The sequence below is a fragment of the Spermophilus citellus genome (genome assembly GCF_964194105.1).
Source record: "Spermophilus citellus genome assembly, contig: SCAFFOLD_193, whole genome shotgun sequence".
In the NCBI taxonomy this organism is placed as follows: Eukaryota; Metazoa; Chordata; class Mammalia; order Rodentia; family Sciuridae; genus Spermophilus; species Spermophilus citellus.
The window spans coordinates 290024-315462 of record NW_027672747.1 but is presented as its reverse complement, the minus strand read 5'-3'; the positions used below and the strand labels follow the sequence as shown (position 1 = coordinate 315462).

The window sequence follows — 25439 nt, the reverse complement described above, 5'->3', positions numbered from 1 at the left end:
GCCCACAGCTTGGAGAGGCACCTAGCAGCTGGGTGCAGGCTCTACCTGGGGTCTCTAAAGCCGTTCCTGTGCGTTTCTGCTGTTGGAATGAGATGGAGCAATGCTTAACCCAAAGAAGGCTACTGATGTCCCCGTGGACACTGTGGTTTTCCATCTTTCTGTGGGATTGGCCATTATTCTGGGAAGAGGGGCCAGGGGAGTTGATGGCTCTGGACTCCCCAGACTGGGTTTGAAGGAGCCTTACCCTTCCCGCCCCTCCCCCCTGGTCCTGGGAAGGCGCCTGGCTTCCAGCTGTGGTCCCAGCTCCTCCTGACCTGGGCCCTCCCTCCATGCTCAGAAGCTAAGGAGGGGGCTTCCCCAGTGAGGACCAAAACCTGGCCCGGATTCCCACCAGGCTGCCCACCCCTCCAGGCCCCACCTTCCCTTCCTTTCTGGAGGGAGACACCCAGACAGCCTCAGACACTGACCTGCCACCCCTGAGTGTGCATGTCCACAGCCCCAGGCCAAGGCCCCTTGCCTCTGTCACTTAATGAGTGACTGATGGAACTCAGACTTCGCTTCGCGTCCTCAGTTTCCCCTTCTGTCCTTGAAGGGAGGAGCTCAGATAGGTAGTTGTTTTAATAATTTAAAAGATAAATGTTGCTGAGGGGAGAGAGAGAGATTGCTGATGGCCCGGATGGTCAGGGAGGGCAACAGGACCTAAAAGGGTGGACTTGGGCTCCATGGAGAAATGGAGGCAGGAGGGTCCCTGGTGGGTGTAGAGCAAAGAGAAGGGAGAAGCAGGTGGAGATGAGGCTGAAGGGTGGTCTGGTTGGGGCCAAATATCAAGGAAGGAAGTTTGGACTTGTTTCCCTTACACTTTGGGGAGCCAAGGAAGGTTCTTGAGCTAGAGACTTTGAGAAAGTTTTTCAGGCAAAGCAATACAGAGAGTGGGGTTGGCACTTTCCCTTCTCAGCTCAGCTTATGGTCCCCAGAGTAGCCTGGGGATCATTTTGCCCTCCCCTCAGGCCTGCAGAGCTGCTGACCATGCCCAGTGGGAGGACGACTAGGGATCTGTGATGGTTTATTTGGGGAAGGGTCCAGATCAAAAGGAACAAAATGTACAGCTTTGGCAAAGCCCCCTGAAGTTCCTGATAGTCTGGACACTTGTGTGCTTGAGATACACACTGTAATCTTAATGATGTAGGAATACTGTTTGTGTTAGACGGCAGCCTTTAAAATGGAGAGATTAGACAACTGTCCTGCAGAAAGGGAAGGCTTTCCACTTGCCTGGGACGCGGGCCTGTGGAGCTGTGTGTTTGCGGGAGGGTTTTCAGCTCAGTTCCTTCCCTTGGGACAGGAACCAGCCTGGGCCATCAGCCTCTTTGGGACCCTAATTTAAGGTGGCTGTTCCCGTAGCACGGTGCCCGTCTGGCTTCCAAGCAGGCATCTTTCGGGGCCGCGCACACGCGGGTGTGCACCGTTCACACCTGCCCGCGCGCTGGGGTGCCCCTTGCGCCCCGCGGGGGGGGTGCACCCCTCCAGGGGTCCCGCCTGGGGTCGGGGGCACTCCGGCCGCCTTGCCCGGCTGACTCCAGGCCGGGATTTCTCCCGCACTGACTTTCCGGGCCGGTGCCAGCCCGGCCTCCCGGTCCCCGGCCCGCGGCGGGGCCGGCTGCTTGGGGGAGGGACGGGGAGGCGAGGGAGGAGTTTGGGCGACTTTGTGGGGCAGCCTGGGCCTCGGCGGCGGCCGCGGCGCAGCGCAGCGCGGGAGAGTGCGGGGCGCCCGCCGGGCGGTCCGGAGCGGCCGATGGGGCCCGAGTGAGCGCCCAGGCCCAGCCCGGTGCCCGGCGGGCGGCAGCATGTCCGCGGGCGGCAACGCCAGGAAGAGCACCGGGAGGTCCTCCTACTACTACCGGCTGCTGCGGCGGCCCCGGCTGCAGCGACAGAGGAGCCGCTCCCGCAGCCGGACCCGGCCTGCCAGGGGTAGGCGCCACCCCGACCCAGACCCCGGGTCCTCCCTACCGAGGGCCTGGGGCCCAGGGACCCAGGGCCCCCTCCGCTCCTCTCCGGGACCCTAGTCTGCCTGATGTGCATGGCCCCAGCTTGCCCCTATCCTGCTTCTTGGGGAAGTCGAGGCCCTGCGAGGACAAGGGACACTGGGATCCGGGGCCTCTTTCCTCCGCCTTTCAGACCGCACCTCCTTAGTGGAGAGGGTCTGGGCTCCCCTCATCAGGCTGCGTTGCCCAGCCCCAAGCTTAGCCAGCATCCGGCCCTGAACTTCTCTCTTTCTCAGGGACTTAACAGCTCCCCACCTCTTTGGTGGAGGGACAGGTGAGGTGAAGGAGTGGAGCCTCTGTCCAGGACCCCCCTGAGGGGTCCTTGCAAAGGTTCCTCTTCTGAGCAGCAGGACCAGGCGGAGGGGGAGGTGTGCCCCGCATTTTCTCTTCCAGTAACAGGATCCTCGGCTGGAAATGCTGTGATCCTGGGGACTTCCTTCCCTGGCTAGGTGGGAGGGAGGCCCCTGGGAGGCGGAGGGCAAGGAGCCCTGGGAAGGCTAGAGCCCTGCAAAGCCCCATGGGGGTGTCCCTGAGGTTGGAGGGAGGAGGGGGCCAGGTTATCTTGGGGAGCGGGCAGGCTGGCTCTGTGCCTAGCATGACCGCAGAGGGGTTTGAGCAAAGGCCATGCCCAGTCTGGCAGGCCCAGGGGGTTTAGATTCCCACTGGCCTGTGACCTGGGTCCCCTTGTCCCTGAACTTCAGTTTTCTTGTCAGTGTGAGGGTAGATGAGGCAGACAGGCAGTTCACATTTGGTCACTTCCCCCCAGAATGGGGAAGACTTTTCCCTCAGTCCGGGAACAACGATGTACAGGGCTTCTTCAGGAAGTAGTGAGTTCCCATGCACACAAGAGTTCAAGTTCAAGGCCGGGTGTGTGCACAGGTGTGTGCTGGGAGTTCTATACCTGTGGGTCTCTCAAAGCCAGTGATTCTCCTCTGCCCTTTACCTTTCCTGAAATGGCCTCAGGCTACTCCCAGGCCCCAGATTTGGTGTGGGAGACCAGAGATCTGGGTTTAAGCTTTGTGACTTTGGACAGGGCCTTCAGTGCCTCAGTTTTCTCAGCCATAAAATGGCAGTAGCTGTAGGTGAAGGATTCCTGGAGGAGACAGTTTCATGCTGTGAAAAATGGAAATTGTACAAATGTCCGGTCATGTTCTGGCCACCAGGAGCTCTCCTGCACACACCCTGACCTGTTCTATGGGATGCTCCATCCTTGACTGCAGGTGTAGGGAGTACCCAAACTCCTCCTTCCGTTCAACCAGATGGTGCAGGGGACCATCTATGTGTCAGGCTGTCACCTGAGATCCAGCTCCAAGGCCCGAAGGGTGCCTGAGTTCTGCTTGGTGTCCCATCCTCCTCACAGCCTTGCTGGGAGTGGGAGGGGACTGTCCTGGAACAGAAGTCTATCTGGGGAAATCAGAGTGCTTCACAAAGGAGGTGACATTTGGAGCATGCCTCATCGGATGGATCGGATTTCCTTTGGCAGGGGAGTGAATGAGTCAGGTCTGGGTTCAAATCCCACCTCTGCAGAAAACTATCCTTTGGCTAGTTACTTCTCCAGGCCTCAGTGACCTCGTGTGATAAATTGAATGCAGAAAGCTGGAAGCCTGTTCCTGGCTAGGGACACACATGAGTGTGAACTGTTGTCCTTTCCCTGCTAGAAGGAACAGTGTGCGGAAGTCAGGAAAAGGACAGTGTCTTGTGTGTGGACCTAGTTCATTCATCCTGTGATGGGGGAGGGCAGTGGAGAGGAGGGAATAGCAGGGGACAGAGTTTGGCCCTAATCAAGGACCTTCAGTGATGGGGAGTCACTGCTGGGTGAGAGCTGCAGGCAGGGTGTAAGGCAGAGGCTGGGCTCCTGCCCACCTTGGCAGAGGTGTCCAGTGCCACCACAGCCCTCCTTCCATGAAACCCCAGCACTTGACCCTGCTCCAGGGCCACTCCCCATCTTGAAGACAGAGCCCTGCCCAGGTGATAGCTCAGGCTGGGAAACCACTCTTGGCCTTGAGGGATACCCTTTTCCCCCTGGTCCTTGGGGTTTGGCCCCACGGTGGTGGCACCAGACTCCAGAGGAAGGGTGGCACACAGCACCTCAGCCTGGGTCTGGCCCTCTCTGGTCTCTGCCACTAGCACTGAAGGAAACCAACCAGGAGCTCAGGCTGTGTGTGCTCTGAAGTAGGAGAGTTCAGGGGATGTGGTTGGTGACAGGGACCTCCAGATGGCCAGGCCAGCACCTCGGAAGAGGCTCCCTATCTCTCCCTGTCCCCTACTCCTTCTCTGAATGGAGGGCAGGGGGCACACTGCTCACTTGAGAGCAGAACACTGTCCCTGGCAGGACTGCAAATGAGGGACAGGGATGCAGCCACCCAGGCTTGACCAGGGTGGGGCAGACAAGCTAGGCTGTCCCTTGCCCTGGGCCTTGGTGTCCTCATCTGAAGAATGGGCACAGCGAGCCCCGTGGTTGTTTATAAAGCTTGATGATAACAAGAGGCCAGAACTGGTGATCTTTGCATGGTGAGGGTCATCTGGCCATATCACATTGTACCTTGTGACCCTGGGTCCTCTTGAAGGCTGGGCACGGCCCATGAATCTGAGGGGTCTTGTCCCTAGAAAAGTGTCACCAACCAGTGTCTGCCCACCTACCTGCACTGGGGTTAAGGACAGCTCTGTCCTTTCCCCTGACCCTGGATAAATTCATGGCCCTTCATTTGGCCAGCAAATACCTTTTGAATACCTACTGTGTGCTGGGCTTCTGCCTGGGTGCTGAGGGTACATGGAGATGAATTGCCCTCTCCAAGCCCCTGTTAGTTGGGGAAGCCAGCTTTGGGGGTACACTGGGGCACGGGGCCCTTTCTGGGGAGTTGAGCAGTGATAGGAGACATACGGGCTCTCCTCCCAGCTCAGCCATGACCCCTCTGGCTCTGGTACATCCTGGGGCCTGGGGAGCTGTGTGCCTTTCCTGTTAGGGCCTGCTGGAGGCTGTGGGCCTCAGGAGGGGGCCCCAGGAGCCTGCAACACACTTTGTAGAATGAAGGCCAGGGGCCACACAGTGGAACCCCAGACGGGCTGGGGCTGACCTCCTGAGGAGGTGCCCCCCGCCAAGGCTCAGAACATGGCAGTCGGGTGATCCGGTTGCTGGGGATGGCCTGGAGACGCAGTGAGGCACAGAGGGGCTATGGCTCGTCCACGGCCACCTTCATGGAACTGAGTGTGAAACCCACGGCTGCTGGCCTCTAAGATGGCGGCAGAGTTGGGGAGCTTGTTGGATGCAGCTGGTTCCTACCTGGGAGCCCTGGGCAGGGAAGGACCCCTAAGCAACTGCAGCAAGCACAGGGTGCTGGGGCCTTTTCAGGGGGTCCTGGCTTCAGTGAGACCTGCTGAGAGCCTCTGGGGCAGCAGCGTGGACCCCCTGAGCTGGGCAAGACTGGGAAAGCCCCGAGGTTGGGAACTAGTTGTATCTTGTGATCCTTAACCCTCAAATGTCCCCCGGAGGCCCATGCAGAGTTTTGGCTTTGCCTTGGATGACTGCTGAAATCCTTCTACCCTCTGCCACCTCTCTGGTCCTCTGTTCCTGCTAGGACACAATCCTGCCTCTGGGACTTGAACCCAGCTTCTCCAGACCATCCTCACCCTTACATACCTTAGGATGTGGGGAGCTCACTCCTATCATGGGCTGTGGTAATGTTTAAAATGGTGCATCCTGTTTGCCGAGTGTCACTCAGCTCCCATTGGTGAGATTAACTCAGCACTTGTCTTACCTCTTTAATGCCAAGAACAATGCCATGAGGTAGATACCAGTATTATCCTCATTTTACAGATGAGGAAACTGCAGCCCAGAGAGTGAGATCCTTGCCTACGGTCGCACAGCTCAGAACTGATGGAGCCTCACTCTGCCCAGCTCCAAATCCTGAGCAGGCAGAGCTTGAGGTCAGACCTTGGCTTTGGTAAGGCCTCCTGCTCTCTTCCTATATGGTTTGCACAGTCAGAAATTCCATCTGCTGTTCATGGCCATCACTTCCTACAATCCTGGCTGTCACTTGTTGGGGGAGGCAGGGGAAGGGACTCGGTGGGCCATCTGTCGGTAGTCATTCCTCCTGGTTGGTTCCTCTACCTATGTGGAATAGCCCAGGAGGGACCCCTCCTTCCCCAGGCCCAGCCCCTGTGCCCCTGTACCTAGTTCTCATTCATACTTTGCTACCGGCCCATTTCCCTGTGCTGTTCACAGGTCCCAGGGCTTCAGCCCTGTTTCTCCCCTAAGTTCCTGAGTGATGAGTGGGATGTTCAGGGTCCCCTGGGGTGAAGCCCACTCCCCAGAGCTCTCTAGGTCCTGAGGGAGGCTGGAGTTGCCAGTTAACCTGCTGGAGTGCCAGCCACTTGGCCTTGGTGTTCCTGGACTGTCCTCATCCCCTTTAATAACAATAGCTCCCTTTCATCAAGCTGCATGTGGGCCAGCCCTGTGTCGGGGACCTCGCCATCTCGCATCAGAGGTTAACTCTCCACCCTCCTTGAACCTGGGACGGTTACATTGGTAGGTGAGGAAATGGCTTAGGATGGTATAGGTTAGGTGTGAGGTTAAAACCGAGGCCACTGGGCTGCAAGGCTGTGCTCAGAGCCGCCCTGGGAATCTCAGTGCAGACCACCTTCTTTGGTCGGTGTGACTCAGAGTGTGATGGACCTGGGGTGTTGCTTGCTCTTGATCTCAGCAGGGTAGGTGCAGTGGTCTGGTTCCTCGGAGCTCGGTCTCTGCCCCATTTCATTCTGCTTCTGTATTTACTGAGACCCGGTGGTAAAGAGAGGGACAGGGAGCCTGCTTCACTCTGCTGCTGATACTGGGGGTCCCTTTGACAGCTGGGAAAACTGAGGCCCAAAGAAGCCGTGGCCACTTGCCTGAAGTTCCCTAAAGATGCCAAGGAAAGATGCGGTCCGGAACCCAGACCCCTTTGCATCTTATTTCAAGTCTTGGTTCCCTTTGTCCCTTTTTCCTAAGATTAGCACAGAGAGGGAAACTGAGGCAGCCGGGTTTTCTTTGTTGTTGTTGGGTCTTCTCAGCTGGGGGGTGGAGCTCCTGCGTAACTGGACAGGGACACGCTCACATCCTGGACTCCCTACGTGTTTTGCTTTGGAAATGACATGCAGCCTTTTGACTATTTTTAAAAGAAAAGCAATGCTGTGATATTTCCCTTGCACCTTCCTCTCGGGGCCACTTGGTTAAATGTCAGGAAAGGGAGAGTATTTCCTGGTCAGGAACATTCAGAGCTTGCTGGGAGCTGAAGTTTTGTTTTCCGTTAAGTAGGTATTTGGGGAGTCGGCTCCCGCCCCCCCCTCTGCCATTCCTGGGAAGGTTGGGCCTGACGGTGCCGGGAGGGGGGGTCTGAGAACGAGCAGGCGAGCTGGTAGTGTTTGGAAGCCGGCTCTAGGAGTGGCAGGGTGGTTATTTTTAGCCATCCCCATCCAGTAGAGGCATTTAATTATCCATCTGAAATTGGCCCACGTGGCCTTGGGTTTGGAAGCGCCTCTCTGTGCTCTGATTTCCTCTGATTGCATAAATAAGGAAGCAAGGGGGATGTCAATGGCCTTCCAAATAATAATGGGGGAAAAGTAGACTCGGTAACTTGCAACGGACAGTGTTGGATTTAGGGTCCAGACGTGCCCTCTGTACCTAGCAGAACGAGGGCGCCCATGAGGCCGTGGGCCCTGCGCCGCTGGGTCTGTGCAGTCAGACTTCACAGCTGCCTGAGTGTATGGGAAGCGGGTTTCCCGGCGTCACCCCATTCCTGTGTTGACTTTGACAGCTGCTGGGTATCCGCACGGTGGTTTGGGGGATTTTTCTTTTGCAAGTCTTGTTAGCTTTTTTTCTCTCTTCCCTCTGACAGGCAGGAGAGTATTGGCGGCACCCGGGCTGTGTGATTTCTTTTTTGAGGCCCGTGGAGGTGATGGGCTGACATGGCTGTGAATGGAAAAGGCAGAGTGCAGGCAGGAGGATGTGGGGGTGTGAGCCTGGCGCTCCTCCCCAGAGCTGCTGGCTGAGGAGCTGGCAGGCAGATGGGGCTCCTTCCTGGTGTCCTCCCCTTGGTATGGAGAGTTGTGGAGCTTGAGTTTAGAGACTGGACACCAATAAACTGGCAATCTGGAATAATCTTAGGGGGAAAAAAGTGATTTTCTTTCCACTTATACATCTATTCTGGGGACACTGATTTTGGTTCAGGAGTATGGCCAAGGCAGGGGTCCTGAATGGGGCCGGGTGTACTGTGTGACCTCAGACAAGTCACTGAATCTCTCTGGGCTCAGAAGCATACCTAACAACTAGATGCAGCACAGTGTCAGATATCATTGTGGACTGGGTGACTTGTCATTATTATCTGTCCATCCAAAGCCTGAGGGGCTGGTTACAAATCTGTTAGGACTGATGTAAAGGTACAACAAGACACCTGTGGGGATTAGAACCATCCAGATGGTTCCTCGGCATCCCCAGAGGCTGCTACAAGTATAACTGCTATTGAGAGCAGCAGGGCTTTCGTGAGTCACCTACTGTGTGCAGGCTCTGGGCCAGGGGCTGCCATGATATGACGATGCAGCCAGCCCCTGCCTGGTGGCGCTCAGAGTCCCAGGGAAGGTGCTGTGATCAGGTTAGCAGATGGTGTGATGGGGACGACAGTCAGGGCCTTGAATGGTGACCAAGAGGCGTGGCCCCCGCCACCAAGGAAGGACTTCGAAAGTAGCAGTAACAGCGATGATGGTGACCTCTGTTCCTTGAGTGCCCACGCAGTGCCAGCTGCTCTCCCGAGCCCTGTATCAGCACCATCGCATTCAGTCCTCATGGACACTGTTACCTGCTCCCTTGTGTGGAAGAGAAAACTGCAGGTCAGGGTGGCCGAGTGGCTCGCTTGCCATCACCCAGCAGCCGAGTGACAGAGTCCGGTTGGTAGCCCTCCCTGTACTTAGGAAAAGAACTTAGCAACCAGCAAGCCTCCCTGGGGTGGGGTGGAGGCTAGGGTGGGCAGCAGAAACCACCGCGACTGTCGGCCACCCAGTGGTCCGAGCTGGCACAGGGAGGGAGGGACAGGAGCAGTTTGGAGTGGGCGTGGCCATGGCCTCTGGGGAGGTGTCCTGGAGGTGGGGCCAGAGGTCTTTCCACTCCTCAAGGATGTGCAGAGACGTGGGGTGGGGCAGAGAGGCTGACGGGTTTGGATGGGTGAACTCAGGGGACTAGTGCTGGATTCCTGCTGCCTATAGTCCCTGGCCTGCAGCGGAATCACAGCCCCAGGCCACCCCGGTGAGCTTCCCACGCCACCCACCTCACTGCAGTAACCCGCTTCAGTTCCTCCCCTTCATTCTGAGGTGGTGGTCTTGGGAGTCAGAACATTTTTTAAATGAATTATTAGGCGGCCATCTTTGTATTTGGCAGGACAGATGCTCAGGGCCCGTGTTGCCCACTCCTGCCTCATGTTGCCCCGTGTTTTTTTTTTAATAAAAAAGAAATTTTGTTTATTTATTTATTTTTATGTGGAGCTGAAGATCGAACCCAGTGCCTCACACGGGCCAGGCAAGCGCTCTACCCCTTAGCCACAGCCCAGTCCTGCCCTATGGTTTTTATTGATAATAAATAAATGAACGGGTTCCTGAGATTCCCAAAGGATAGGAGCCTGGCACTCCTAAGAAGCCAGGGGTCACCTTTGAGGCCAGAGGGCTTGGAGCTGCTGGTGGGATCAGGCTTTTGGAAAGGTGTAGGGAACCGGTCAGGGGTCAAGGCGGAGAGGGTGGGGGGGGTGGGGGGGGTGGGGGGGTGGGGGGGGAGGAGGGGCCCAGTGGCCTGCTCTGGATGCTGGTGCTGCGGCCTGTGGCAGGTGGAAGGTCCTGGAGCTGGGGTGGTCCAGCAGCTGGGGTGGGGTGGCAACATGCAGCCCTGGATGGCGGGTGAGGGGGTCTGGGAAGAGCTTGGGGATCCCATGTGCCACCCCCACCTCGGATCAGGACCTGCTCAGGGCTGTAGGCTTAGCCGCACACAGGGTGAGGCCCAGCACCTCCCCCCACCAGCAGCCGCTCCCAGGCCTTCAGGGAGCTTAACCTTCAGAGGACACTGCCTGCAGAGGAAGGGCCTGAGTGTGCCGCGCCTGGAGGGGACGGGACAGCTTCACAGGGACATTCCAGAAGAGGCTCTTGTGTGTTACTGAAAGTCCTTGGTGGTGGTGCGGGGGACAGACCCCCAGTTATGGGCCACACTCCTGCATCTCCTCTTTTTTTTCCCTCTTTTTAAGGACCCCCCCAATTCTGAAAAGGACAAAAATAATAGCTATCTGTCATAGAAAAAGAAGCAAATAAAAATCGTCTTTAATCCCAACACTCACCGAGTTCTGGGAACATTTGGGGATTATTTCAAGCCTTTCCCTTTCTTTCCTTAAGTTTTTGAAAATCCTAAAATATTTGGAAAGCAGGGAAAATCATTGTGAATGGCATTGCAGGTATCACCTTTCAGACGTCGCTCCCCTCCCCTCCCCTTCTCTTTCTTAGACACAAAATGACTGAGAGACAGCAGGAGTCATTAAATGGCCCACAGGTCAGACCTGTTCCACGCCTATTCTCACATGGCTTGGGAGCTAGAAATAGTTTTTGACATTTTTAAATGATTGGAATGAAAATTAAAAGAAGATTGATCTTTAAAAGATTTTTGGTACTGGGGATAGAACCCAGTGGTTCTTAACCACTGAGCCACACCTCAGCCCTTTTAAATTTTTATTTAGAGACAGGGTCTCAGTAAGTTGCTTAGGGCCTCGCTAAGTTGCTGAGGCTGGTTTTGAACTTGCCATCCTCCTGCCTCAGCCTCCCAAGCCACTGGGATTAACAGGTGTGCGCCACCCAGCAAGAATAATATTTTTTTTAAAGAGAGAGTGAGAGAGGAGAGAGAGAGAGAGAGAGAGAGAGAGAGAGAGAGAGAGAGAGAAAGAGAGAGAGAATTTTTAATATTTATTTTTTAGTTCTCGGCGGACACAACATCTTTGTCTGTATGTGGTGCTGAGGATCGAACCCGGGCCGCACTCATGCCAGGCGAGCGCGCTACCGCTTGAGCCACATCCCCAGCCCAAGAATAATATTTTTAACGTGTGAAATTCAAGTTGAAGTGTTCATAACTAAAGCTTTATTGGGACATAACCTTGTTCATTCATTTATAAATTGCCCCTAGCTGCTTTTCATGCTGAAAAGATGGCCTCTCAAGCCTGAAATATTTGCTGTCTGGCCCTTTAAGGGGAAAGTTCCCTGGCCCCGAGATGCAGCTGTAGCCTGGCTCCTTCCTCAGGAGTGAAGCCAGCTGCCTAAAGATGGTGTGTATCTTGTCTGCGCTTTCATTTCACTACATGTGCATTTGCTTCCAAATGTGTAGTATTGCATTGTGTTTTAAAAACAGACAGACAGAAATCACACACAGCAGAGAGAAGCGCACAGGTACCTTAAGGAGCCCTTATTTTCCCCAATTCCAGCAACTCAACGAAGGTCAACTCCGCTGGTCCTGGAAGAGGCCTGCAGCTGTAGAGAAAGAGGCACAGGAGAAAACAGGAATGAAATGGAGAGGGTCCTCCCACTGAAGACTCAAATTCCTAGAAGTCCTCAGAGAGTGTAGGAAAGAGAAGCCTTCAGGCCAGTGCTTTGGTGTGCCAGGAATTTCAGGGTTCTGAAAGAATGGGAATTTGGGGGGGTGGGTACCAGGGAGTGAATTCAGGGGTGCTTAACCACTGAGCCACATCCCCAGCCCCTTTTTTGTATTTTATTTAGAGACAGCGTCTCACTGAGTTACTTAGGGCCTCACTAAGTTGCTGAGGCTGGCTTTGAACCCATGATTCTCCTATCTCAGCCTCCCAAGTTGCTGGGATTATAGGCATGAACCACGGTGTCCGGCTAGAAGAGTGGAATTCTTTATAAATGAGAGGCTTCTCTGGATGAGGAGTTGGGAGCATGTGTTGTTGAGAGCGACTCTTAGTAGCTGAAGCAGCGGGGTAGAGCTGGTGACAGGGTCTATCCACAGGCGTTACACTGAACTAGTGGTTTTCAACCAGAAGTCGAGGTACGAGGCCTTGCCCTGGCCTTTCTGACAAGCTCTGCACAGGATCCTGGGATACAACAGGAAAGAATGAGTCTGGTCTGCTTCTCCTTCCCACCTCCTGGGCACCAGCTCTAAGTCTGACCCCAGGTCCTCTCTGAGGAGATGCTGTGCCCACCTCTCACCAAGGGCTGAGATCTTCAGGACGGGGACGGCTGTCCTGCACACCGAGCCCTCCATGTGGTCCCCGTGCCTCTCTCCCACCAGAGTCCATCCCCCACACTCCAAAAGCAGGGGATCATGTTGTTTGCACCCCTGAATGTGAACCACACTCTGGGGTTGGAGACAAGTTGAACTCTGGTCCCGGTTCCATGCAGGAGACAATGAACTGTCACAGTTTGGAGGCCTCAAACCAACACAGTGAAAACAAAATGTGAGATCCCCCCGACAGCTCATCCCTTTCTGCCTTGTCGCTGGGGTGACTGGAGGCTGGGCTGGGGGCAGAGATGGCTGGGGAATGTGGTCAAGAGCCCAGGGCAGAGAGGACATTTGGCGTCCTGAGTGACTGGGGACCCATGGTCCTCTCAGTCATCTCTGCACCGTGGTTTCTTTCCTGCCTTGAGGCAACCCCCAGATTCAGAGATCCCTGGGCTCCTTCCCTAGATCGCGATGTCAATGTCAGCTTCCTCCTGTTAAAGTTGGGGCTGATGCTTCTTATCTCAGGAGTCAGTTGTAAGATAGAAACACACACAGCACAGTCCCTGCGTCTCTAAATTGGTTTCTCCACCTTTCCTAGAGATTCCATTCTTATTACATACAGATAGCCAGTTGTTCTACCGTGATTTGTTAAAAAAAAAAATCTCATCTTTTACTTATTTTCAAAAGCCAACTGACCACATGTGTGCGGGTCTATTTCTGGATTCTCTGTGCTGTCCCATTGATCTGTGCACTTATCCTTATGGTAATACCTCACTGTCTTATTTATATTAGCTCTATTTTGAAACTGTAAAGTACAACTTGAAACCAGTTAATATAAGTCCCTTAACCTTTTTCTTCTTTCTCAAGCTTGATTGGCTATTCTAAGTCCTTAGCTTTGATATCTAAATTTAAAATTGAGCTTTTCAGGGTCTTTGAGAAGCTTGTTAGGATTTTGACTGGGATTGCATTGGCTCTGTAGGTCGGTTTGGGGAGACAGGCTATCTTAACAGTACTGAGTCTTCCAATCTTTGAACATGGTCCATTTATTTAGATCTTGGTTAATACCTTTTAGCAGCATTTTAAAAAATTTATTAGTTTTGTACGTGTTAAAGTTGTTAAGTATTTTTTCACGATTGATTGTGCATGGGTGGTGTTGAGGATTGAGCTCAGGACTTTGCATTTATGCATTCGGCCACTGAGCTGCATCCCCAGCCCTTTAAAAAGTTTTACTTTGAGGCAGGGTCTCACTAAGTTGCTCAGGCTGGCCATAAACTTGTGATCCTCCTGCCTCAGGCCCCTGAATAGCTGGGATTACTGAAGTAGCTGCGATTGTAGGGAGTAGCTGGGATAGCTGGAGTAGCTGGGATCATAGGGAATAGCTGGGATTACAGGTGTTCATCTGATGCTCTTTGTTGATCACTGTGAAGCGTCTGAGATGTTTACCCAATTTGTGGGCTAACGAGTTAGCCTGGTAGAATTTTATGGGTGCTGGCAGAAGGCAGGAGATACCTGCATGCATCAGAGATGAAGGACTGTGACTCATGGCCTAGGAGGCAGCATGGGCTTCGCATCTGCCTTGAGTCTCTTCTCCCCCAAGTCCTGGGGCTATTCTAGAACATAAAGTGATCTATTCTAGAAACTAAAATGGTGATCTATGATAGGACATAACATGCTCTGCTCTGCTATTTTTCCAATATAACCTCATGTCCCTTCCAGAATCTATGAGTCAACTGTTCCTTAGGCTAAAAATTACACAAAGAACTGAAATTCAGTTTTGCTTTAGTATTACATCATTAAATTAGGAATTTCAGGAAAATTTAAAACTTTGAATTCCAACCTGTCAAATACAGAAAGGTAAAGGGCTGGTGGTATAGCTCAGTTGGCAGGGTGCTTGCCTTGAATGCACGAGGTCCTGGGTTCAATCCCCAGCAAAACACACACACACACACACACACACACACACACACACACAATTATATTAGAAAATGAACCTATATACCCTTTAAACTGTATGCTTATCTTCCTTTGCTGGAAAAGATGAGCTTGCTACATAGTCTAGCCGTGTTGATCTAATTTGGTAATATGGTTTGTATACAGAAGCACAGAACATTAAGTGCTAAGCTGGAATTCTTGGGAAAGAGAAATAGTTTATGATTATTGAATGAAGTGAGAATTAAGATTAATTTAATAATATACCCGAATATTTAGGTTTTGATAATCCTGGCTCCCTCTGTGGCATTATAATTAGAATTTATATGCCTTCAAGAAGTATTATTGATGTAATTAGTTTCTACACTAAGGACAAAGTACACAGTGCAGATGATATGTTCTCTGCGTACAGATGTGAAAACATCTTCAAGCTATATTCTGAAATAATCAACAAAGGTACTATCTATTTTTGTGGGTTTCAGGCCCTTTCAGATGTCATTTAGTAACAACAGCATGTGAAGAAGGAAAGGTTACATTAAATATGGGTATAATTATTATATTTCTAAATCCGATCCTGGATCCCTGGGGGTGGTACTGGGGATTGAACTCAGGGGCACTCAACCACTGAGTCACTTCCCCAGCCCTGTTTTGTATTTTATCTAGAGACAGGGTCTCACTGATTTGCTCAGTGTCTCGCTTTGAACTTGTGATCCTTCTGCCTCAGTCTCCCAAGCTGCTGGTATTACAGGTGTGAGCCACTGTGCCCAGCTTAAGCTCTTCTTTTTTAAGGCAGCTGTAGATTTGGAAGAGGAGACATGAGAATCCTCAGATATCCACAATCTGAACTGGCCAATGATCAGTTCTCCATTCCTTCATCTCTAGTTTGACGTAACTAGAACTTGTTGAGCCTTTACTGGTACCAGTGGGAACCGGGTACCTGTGGCTGCTGTATCAAGCATGGTGTCTTAAAGCAACAGTAATGTGTTCTACAGTTCTGGAGGCCAGAAGTCTGAAGTCCATTTTGCTGAGTAGAAGTCAAGGTGTTGCAGGGCTGTGCTCCTTCTGGAGCCTCTAAGGCAGAGTCCATTTGCTTTTTCCAGCTTCTAGAACCTGCCTATATTCCTTGACTCCTGGCCCCACATTTCCCACCTCTGGTTCCACGATGACACAGCCTTCGCTGTCTTGGCTGCCTTCTCTGAGCATTGTGATGACATTGGGTCCACCCAGGTCATCATCTTCCCATCTCAAGATCCTTAATCACATCTGCAGAGTCCCTTTTGCCATATAAAGGAGCACATTTACGGGTTCCAGGAATTAGGACGTAGGCTCTTTTGGACCATGTTTCTGCCTGTCGAAGAGGAGAAACGTTTAATAACCTCTAAGCAGCACCTGTTCCGGAGATGGATGGACAAAGGCTGGACTGGGAGACGTGGGGCGTGGCAGCTTATCTGTTCTGCGGACACTCTTCACTTGGAGTCAAAGCAGATAATAGCAGTGTGGATGTGTTCCATTCACCGTGTCCACACAGCCCTCTCTGCCGCAGCGCATGCGCGCGCGCACACACACATGCAGGCAGACAGCCACTCACAGAGGTGCCCCCCAGGACCTCCGACTGGGAAGTTCTAACAATCCGATGACTCCCCGATATCTGCCATGTTTTACCCGGGGCTCCCTGCTCGGATCACCTGGCCACTGCCTCAGGGAGCAGGAGCCCGTCCAGTGGCCAGGTGTGGGACCTGAGCTTCCTCACCCAGACATTTGTTTCCAAGTCTCTCTCTCCTCTCTCTCTCTCTCTCTTTCTCGATTTTCTTGACCCGTGTTCTCTGGCCGGCCACTTGGGCTGGCGTTGATTTGGATGCATTGCTTTTCTTTCTCGTGCTTCTTTTCCTTTCTCTTCTGATGTATTCAGAGAGGACAGCTGGTACTGAGTCACTGTATCATCTGTTCTCATTTCAGTTTTACTGCTAGTTTGGGGAAGTCTTAATCGCTTCTCCTTCAGTAAGTGGGGTAGCCTCTGTCCCCACCCAGAGCCCGTCCTGTTCTCCAAAGAGAAGCCCTGATGACAAACATATAATGTTTTTCTTTTCTTTTTTTCAGTACTGGGAATTGAACCCAGAGGCCCTCTACTACTTAGCCACATCCCCTTGCCCGCCCCCCAGCCATTTTTATTTAATAATTTATTTGTTGGTATGAGGGATTGAACCCAGGGACACTTATACCACTGAGCCACGTCCCAGCCCTTTTTATTTTTATTTTTTCTATTTAGAGACAGGGTCTCACTAAGTTGCTCAGAGCCTCAGTAAGGTGCAGAGGCTGGCTTTGAACTGGCAACCCTTCTGCCTCAGCCTCCCAAGTCGCTGGGATTATAGGTATGAGTTACCTGACTCATCTTTATTTTACATTTTGAGACAGGATCCCTCTAAGTGACTCAGGCTGGCCTCCAACTTGTGATCCTCCTGCCTTGGCCTCCCTAGTAGCTGGGATTACAGGTGTTCATCACTGCGCCCCGCAAGTTTATGATGCTTTTCTATGTGACTGCACACACGCACACAGAAAATGTCACATTAGTTTTCAGTCATCTAGACATCAAATGTATTTCAGCCTACTTTCCATGGTATGCCTTGGCTTTTGACTTTTGGAATAAGTACAGATTGACAGGTCCCTGTGCAAATGGTACAGAGAGGTCCTTGGAGGACTGGGTCCCCCGCAGTGGTTGCACCTTCCATAACTCTGGTACCTGCCCTCCAGCTTCTGTGCCCTCCAGCCGGCAGCCCACCAGGAACACTCCTCAACTGGGCCGGGGTGTTTATCAGCCACTGTGGCCAGGGCGAACGCACACACAAGACACCCAGGGCGTCCACGTCGGAGTGTGCTACGGAGACCTGGGCCTGGGCTGCGTGGTTTGGGGAGGTCTGCCTAAGGCAGTGGGCCTCCCTCCAGATTGGCTGCTGATGGAAAGCGGAGGCAGGGCCGGGATTGGGCGTCCTGAATCCTGTCTCCAGGGGGAGGAGACCTGCGGGCAGCCACAGCTCATTGGTGGAGAGGCAGCCTCTCGTTTTAGCTGAGAGGAGGAGGCTTGGTATTTTGTGGGTGGCACTGCAACCTTGGCTTTGTGGGTTGCTTAGACACAATGGGGAAGTGGCCTTGTTTGTGTCTCACTGTCATAGTCTCAGAGTCCCCTTGTCTAGTGCCCTTTGACACTGTTTACGTCCGGAAGGAGAAGATTGTGGCTTAGCCGTGGGTGGGTGCTGGACTGCCCCCCCCTTCTTTTCTGTGTGTGTGCACGTCTCTGTCATGTGGTCAGATGCACAGCTTCAAAACCACCCTGCTATAAGGGTACAGCAAAGACCTCCCAGATGTGTGTGACCATCTAGATCCTGTGTTGCCCCTTGATGGTCACGCCATCCGCCCTCCGGCCCTCCCCATCCTCTAGCAACTCCTAAGCTGCTTTCCATCTCTATCACTTTACTGCTTTGAGAATGTCACACAAAGGGAACCACATACCTCAGGACCTTTTCCAATTGGCATTCTTCATTCAGCAGGACACCCTTGGGATCCATCCAAGTTGTCGCGTGGATGGACGGTGCATTCTGTTTTCATTGCTGAGTAGTATTCCATGGCAAACACAATCCTTTTCTTTTTTATTTCTGGCGGTACTAGGAATCAAACCCAGGGCTTCATGCATGCTAGGCAAGCACTCTGCCCCTGAATCACAGCCTGGGTCGTCTTCCTTGCTTCCGTAACAGTTAAAACTCACAGTTTAAAAACCACAGGTGTATTATCTCACAGACCAAAGTCAAGATATCAGTAGGCTGTCATCCTTTCCAAAGGCTCTAGGGGAAAATCCACGTCATTGCTCATTCCTTGTTAGTGGGTCTCAGTTCCACATGGTGGAGGACCAAGGTCCCCATTTCCCTGCCGGCTGTCAGCTGAGGGATGTTTCAGACCCCACCAGAGGTGATCACATTCCTTGGTGTGTGGGTTAGGGTTAGGGTTAGATCCACTGACAGAGCCACCTGGGAATCCTCCTGTGCTGTCAAAGTCCTCTGTCTTGTCATATTTCTCTGGTTCACTTTTTTGCTTTCCTCTTCCACATTTAAGGACACATGTGATTCGATGTCCCTACCTAGATAATCTAGGATCATGTTCCGTCTCAAAATCTTTATCCCTAATCACATCTGCAAAGTCCTTTATTTGCCATGTTAGGTAGCATGTTCAAAGGCTGTGGGAATCAGGGTGTGGGTTTCTTTGGGGGCCATTATTCTGTCTTACACAGTTTGTTTAGGGTTTACCTGTTGGAGAATGTTCAATCATTTCCAGTTTTTGGCTACTACAAATAAAGCTGCTGTGAACATTTGCATTAAAAAAACCCAGTATCTAAGTGGATCACATTCTATCTCTTTTACAATTGATTTTGTTCACTTCTGAGTTTTATTCATATTGACCTGTTTAGATCTGGGTCCTTTGTTGTGCCATCTTCCTCCACAGAATGATGCCCCTGAGAGCTTTCCCTTTTCTTTGCTGTATAGTATTCCTCCAAGTGACTCTTCCAAGGTCTGTTCTCCTGTGGGTGGACATTTAGGCTGCCTCCACTGTTTTGCTCCTATGAACAGTATGGCAGTGAGCATCCATGCACTCAGGAAGGAGCATTTTTCTAGTCTGGATCCACAGGAGGGAAATTTCAGGTCCGAGTGTATGTTTATTTGGTTCTGAGTAGCTATTATCTAAATGTTCTCTGAAGCTTTCCCTCCACCAGCCGAGATGAAAGAGTGTCATGACATCTCTGCCAGCATTGGGAGTCAGAAAGGTTCTTTTTCGTTTCTGGACTGGTTTCTTCTTAATTTCTTTTAATTGATTTCTTTCTAAATCTTGGACTGGTCTAGGACCCAGCCAAAAGGCGGGAGATGGTATCTGCATTTTCCTGATCACTGTTCACAGCCACTGGTCCCCGGCCAGCACCTGCTCTTTGCTCACCCCGCCGGCCCCTTCGCCGGCCCCTTCGGCCCTGACCCCAGCATCGCCGCCTGCTGCTTCCACCTGCTCTCAGGCATTAAGTCTGGACAGCGCAATCCGACAACTGAAATGTGGTGTCTTGTCTGAAATTACAGGATGTTCGTTGGGCCTCCGTGTTTCCATGGGAACAAGTAACAGTCATCCTTCATGATTAGCTGGTATCCATGGCAACCAAGCCAGCAGCATTTGAATGAAACCGATTTTATTTTATTTATTTTTTTGCAAACACATGAAGGTTAAAATGCATCTCTCTGGCTGTGGCTTCTAAGAATAGGAAGGCAGCCTGGTTTTGCTGGTAGAGTGGAGACTTTTTTGACCTAGTAGAAAGGGGATCCAGCATCAGCTGATCCCAGGAGGCAGTTTTGCCAGGTGGGTGCCTGGGAGGTCATGTAGTGAGACTGAGTTCAGCAGAGACTCCTGGACCATGCTCCAAGGTCTGAGGGAGCCTCAAGAGAAGGTGCTGGGTCTCCCTTCCCATGATCCTTTCGCACCAAGGCCACCTTCATGCTGTGTGATATTAGCAGATTCGCTTAACCTCTCTGGGATTCTGTTTGCATCAGCTTTGCTGCTAAGTCAAAGGAGAAAGGTCTAGGACTCTGAGGTTCAGTCCCCAGAGGCAGAGACAGAGCAGTTAAGACCCAGGGCTTCAGCCCCCTGCCTTCTCTTCCTGTGTAAATAGAAGTCTTTTTTTTCTATTTGGGGGTTGGTGTTGGGGAGTGGAAGTGGTCACTCTCTTACTCCTGACTCACTGGATTGAGGATCAATCAGAAACTCAGAGATGGCAGGGTTGGCCTGGGGTCACACAGCAGAGTCAGGGCTAACTCCAGTCCCCCCACCCAGGACTCCGTGCTCCAGGTCCCCTTTGCCTTCCCTGAAGCCCTAAGGTTTGGGGGATCATTTGAGGGACTCTTGGCAGGTCCCCTCACGCCCTGCCTGGAGGACGCACAGAGGAAGTCACCTTTGCCTCTTGAAACCTCAGTCTCCTTGTCTGGAGGTGGACTCAGACTCTGAGTGGTGACACTCTGGGCACGTTCTGGCTGCCCCAGGGTCCCTCCAGGTCCGTGTGCCTGGGGTCAGACTGGGCTGATTGGAGGAGGGCTTACCAGGGGACTGTTTCCTGGGTGGTGGCAGTGCCCAGCGGGGGCTGCTCCACCGAGGTCCTCAGAGGTGCCGAGGGGGGTCCCAGGAGGTGAGTGCCTAGGAGGCAGGGCCATCTTGATGGGGCCTTCCATGGAGAGGGCAGCCAGCCCTGGCGATCTTGTCCCTCCTCTGGTCTCCTGCCAGGGCTCCCCACTGGCCGAGTCCCACGGAAGCTGAGGGTCCAGGACTCAGTCTATACGGTCAGCAGCTGGAGCAGGAGGCCGGCAGAGAAGGGTGCAGATTGGCCCCGGGGCCAGACCAAAGTGACCCCGGAGGTATCAAGGTCCCCCCTCAGGTTTCTTGTGTGGGCCTGGAGGCCGAGAGGCAGGGAGGAGCGCTGCTGCTTTGCTTGGGGGAGAGTGGGCTTCTCTCTCACCTGCAGGGCGGGGGTAGAACATGGGCCTTGCACACTCGCACACTCGGGACAGGCCCTCCACCACCGAGCTGCAGCCCGAGCCCCGAAGGTTCTTTCTTTCTGAGATCCCCTGCCCTGGCCCAGGACTCCAGGCTACCTTAAAGCTATTTGGGGAGCACCCAAGAGGGTCTTTGCTGCAGGACATAATGAACAGGTTCCTTTCCCTCAGGCCTCAGCTTCATCATCTGGAAATGGGAGATTGGACCAAGCAACCTCTGAGGAGCTCCTGGCTCTGACCCAGGAGGGAAGGGGCAGGTTCTGGGCAGGTTCTGGTCATCATCAGTCGGGGTCCCAGGGGTGAGTCAGCATCGCTGGGCACCTGTGCCCTACCAGGTGACACCATGTGCCTCTTGCCTAGAGCCATCAGGTCCACCTGCCATGAAGAGGAGGTGAAACTGTAGCCAGGTGTGTGCAGGTGTGTGCACGTGTGTGTGTGCACGTGTGTGTGTGTGTGTGTGTGTGTGTGTGTGCGTGCGTGTGTGCGTGCGTGCCTGTGCAAGCCTCTTGGGAGAGGGAAGATGGTTCTAAAGGTTCCCGTGGTGCCCTGGGGGCCCTGACTGTCCTGGTGACCCCAGGGACCCTCTAGGCGAGGCCTGACTGCCCACTGACTTCAGTGGGGACGGATATTTACTGATGGATGAGGAGCAGGTGATCAGACCTTGACTGAGCGCGGCTGGGTGCCTGGCCTAGGAGGCGTGCAGGAAACAGAGCCTGGCACGTGGAGGGGACCCAGAGGTGGAGGTGACCTCACGGTGGCTTGGAGATAGGAAGACAAGTGGCAAGTCTGCCAGGCTCTGATGTGGAGAGGGGGTGAGTCATTCTGCCTGCAGTGACGGGGACGTTGCCCCAGAGTTGAAGGGTGACTGTGTTCCCACGGGAGCTGTTCAGGCCGCTCGGCCGGCTAGGGAGACATGTGGTGAAGGTGTGACAGGGCAGCCCTGCCTCACGGAAGGCTGGAGAAGTCAGTTGGCAAGAGAAGTGCCAGAAGGCCGCCATGGAGTGACCCTGGGTGCCAGATGAGGGGTGTGCTGTCTCTGAGGGCACTTGGTCTGGCTGCGCCTGGCCCGTCCTGCTCTCTCCGTCCCTTGCCCTTGCCCTGGAGAGTGGCTGGACCAGGGGGCTGCTCCAGATGAGGCTTGCACCATGAGCTGCATGCCTACTGTGTGTCAGTCCCCTGGCTGGGCACTGGGACATGGAGGGGCTCAGCACTGAAGGAGCCAGGGACTCAGTGTCCAGACACCTGGGCCTCATTCCTGTGGCCACCTCCTAGCGGGTCACCTGGGGCTAGGGACTGCCCCCCATCTTCTGCATCTGTCCTAATAGGGGCGTCATGTTCGCTTGCTACCACAGTGCCTTGTGCGTGGGTGGGACCCCGAGGTGGAGGTGGCCTGCTATTACAGAGCACAAGAGGACATCTCCCAGGTAGAGGTGACATGCACTGTCACAGAGCACTTGTGGATCCCCTCCAGGTGGTGATGACAAGAGCTGCGGTAGATTACCAGGGGACACGCCCCAGGTGGCAGTGATGCCTGCTGTCTCAGAGCACAGGCAGTGCTGAGGCAGGCTGGGGGAGGAGAGAGAAGGCAGACTGGGAGCGTGGGCAGAGATTTCCTAGGGAAACCTCTAGAAAGAGTGGGTGTCTGGCGTGTGCCTGGTGGAGGCAGTGGAGGAGGGGGGGACGGTGCGGAGCAGGGGAAGCAGCCAGGGCTGCACGGGCAGCAGTGGGGACCCAGGCTTCTGCAGGACGTGGTCCAGGCCTAGGTCGATGGCTTCGCCTGCTTGGCCATTGTCCAGGGCTTGGGATCGGAGCCTGTTCTAGTTGAAGTCCTTTCAGGCTTCTGGGGACCCCTGTTTGGTTACATGGAGAGAACGGAGCAGGAAATGCAGCAGGTGCCCCTGGCCCCAGAAGCCAGCCCCCGTGTGCACCCTGTGCTTTGCCGTGACGGCACCATCCTCACCTCCAGTGTTCTTGGGGTGGGCTGGGGGTGTGCACTCAGCACCTCCACGAACAGGAACATGTACATTCACCTTGCTGGTGTTTCTCACTCTGCACTCCTGCGTGTCCCCAGGGACCAGGGAAACCCCAGCCCCATCCTTTTCAGACTTTCTTGTGAGTCAACAGGTCTTTCCCGAGCACCCACACACACCACGCTCCAAGCGGGGTGCCGGGATGTGGAGATGCAGCCGGCTTAGGTGTGGGAGTCCGGAGTCCCACGTGTGCGCATGCGTGCACTGTGCAAATGAGAGCTAGACCAGAGGCCCAGGCCTGGCTGTTGCTATAGGAGCCAGAGGGGGCTGAGAGTGGTGGGCGGAGGGGGTCACCAAGGGTCTCCGGAAGGGAGTCCTCTGTGGGAGCCACTCCAGAGCAGTAGAAGAGGCAGCCCAGCATGGTGTGGGGGACCATTGGGGAAGTAGCCAGGCTGGGCCGGCCCAGGAGGTCATAAGTGGGTATGATCAGAAGGTGGCTGAAGATTCTCTTGAGCTGTCACCATGTAAAAGTCCGAATATTTCGTGTTTTTTAAAATCCCAGATTTCTGGCTTTGCCAGAAGCCGTGGGAAGCTCTGGTTACATTTTCCCTCTTGTGAAGTAGCAGTAATCAGCCAGGCTGCTTTCCTCACCTGCCTGGCCTCTGCAGACCTCCCACGCTTAAAGCCTCAGCAAAAGAGGATCTGGATTGGAAGTCAGAGATCCTCGATTCTCATTGACAGAAGGGATCTGCAGGAAGTGGTCCAGGCCTGGGTAGATGGCTTTGCCTGCTTGGGGGGGCGGGTGTCTTCCACACTTCTGACCAGGAGAGGCCTGATTTGCTTGTATACTTCCATGAACAGGGAGCTCAGTACTTCCCAAGACGTGAGGTTTTGGGGGAATACTTTAAAAAATAGTTCTAAAATACATTTTAACTTTTTTTTTTTTTTAGTGGTGGGGAGGATGGTACTGGGGATTAAACCCAGGAGCACTGTACTACTGAGCCACATCCCCAACCCTTTTTACTTTTATTTTGAGACAGAGGCTCACTAAGTTGTAGAGGCTGGCCTTGAACTTGCGATCCTGTTGCCTCAGCCTCCTGAGCAGCTGGGATTACATGTGTGCACCTCCATGCCCAGCTCATTTTAACCATTTTGAGTATACAACTCAGTGGCATTAAGAACATCTACAGCCGGGCACCGTGACACACACATGAAATCCCAGGAGCTTGGGAGGCTGAGTGAGACAGGAGTGTCATGAGTTCAAAGCCAGCCTCAGCAACTTAGTGAGGCCCTAAGTAACTGGGTGAGACCCTGTCTCTAAATAAAATACAAAACAGGGCTGGGGATGTGGCTCATTGGGCAAGTGCCCCTGTGTTCAATCCCTGGTACCCCACCACCAAAAAAAAAAAAAAATCTACAATGCTGTATAACCATTGCCACCATCCATTTTTACGACTTTTCCATTCTCCCAGACAGAAACTTTGAGCCATTCAGTGACCATTTCCCGTCCCCCTCCCCCAGCTCCTGGGAACTTTTGATCTATTTTCTGTCCCAGTGCATTTGCCTATTCTAAATATTCCCCACTGAGGTGGAATCCATCCATATTTGTCCTTCTGTGTCTGGTGTGCGTCACCTGGCATGATGCTCCTTCAAGGTCTGTCCACGCTGTGACTCTCTTCTGAACCTGATCCCTCTGGGCAGGCGGCATTCCCTTGCGTGTCTGTAACGTTGTGTTTATCCAATCATCTGTCGATGGACACTGAGTCGTGTCTGCAATTTGGCTGTCATGAACAAAGCTGCTCTGAACATTTGCACACACGTGTTTGTCCATGTCCCCGTTTTCCCTTCTTTGGGGTGTCTGCACGGGAGTGGAGCTGCTGCCTCGGATGGTAATCCTCTCTTTAATTCTGCTGGACTTTTCTGCTGCCCCACTTTATAGGGACCAGTTTGTTTGTTGTGCGTGGCTGGATGTGAGTGGCAGGGAGGCCTCCATGGATGTGCTTTAGCTATCGGATGTACTCACCTCCTTTCTCCCTCTCTCGACAGAGTCACCCCAAGAAAGACCGGGCTCCCGGCGCAGCCTGCCCGGCAGCCTCTCAGAGAAGAGCCCCAGCATGGAGCCCTCAGCTGCCTCGCCGTTCCGGGTCACGGTAACTATCTCTGCGTCACCACCACCACCGACACTGCCACCAACCATCACCACCTGGCCCCGGGGTGCTGCTCTGCGACCCCGTGGTCCCCCTTCCTGGAGCCTCATGGACCGGGAGAGCGTCCAGCCTCCCTTGCTCTAGGTATCCAATCCCTTGGCTGCTCCCTTCTCCGTGGCTCAGCCCTGCCCCCGGGGCCACTTGGGTCCCATCCTTCAAGGGAGGGGTCAGGTGGAGGACAGGCATCCCTGAAGACCACCAGACATGGAGCGCCCTGGCCCAGGAAGAGAAGAGATTAAGCTAGGTCCCCCACACTCCACGCACACATGCTGCTTCCCCACCCTGACGGGGCGGGTGTCGTTTGGGTGTCTGGAGGTCTGTCGTGCGGTAGTCCCTGGCAGGTCATAATTCAGTTCTGTCTTGGTGGGAAATAAAATAATTCTGTATTCTCCAACCGATGATGCCTTAGAATTGACAGATCACAGCCTATATATTATAGCTTTGGAATTTAGGCCATTCGCCCACATAATTTCTTTTCTTTTTTACAAACTTAAATGACTTTG

At 53.4% G+C, this 25439-nt stretch overlaps 1 protein-coding gene across 1 annotated transcript in view; it reads left to right on the top strand.

Moving 5' to 3' along the window:
* Positions 1–1713: 1713 nt before the first annotated feature.
* The window catches only part of LOC308640665 (disabled homolog 2-interacting protein-like), a gene marked incomplete at its 3' end in the record, with an annotated part of 46519 nt that continues 22793 nt past the window's right edge, over positions 1714–25439 (top strand). Inside the window, exons 1-2 of the mRNA XM_081312468.1 lie at positions 1714–1965; positions 24776–24879. Coding sequence (XP_081168594.1) covers positions 1842–1965; positions 24776–24879 — 228 coding nt within the window. The 5' untranslated portion in view covers positions 1714–1841. The remainder of the gene's footprint in view (positions 1966–24775; positions 24880–25439) is intronic.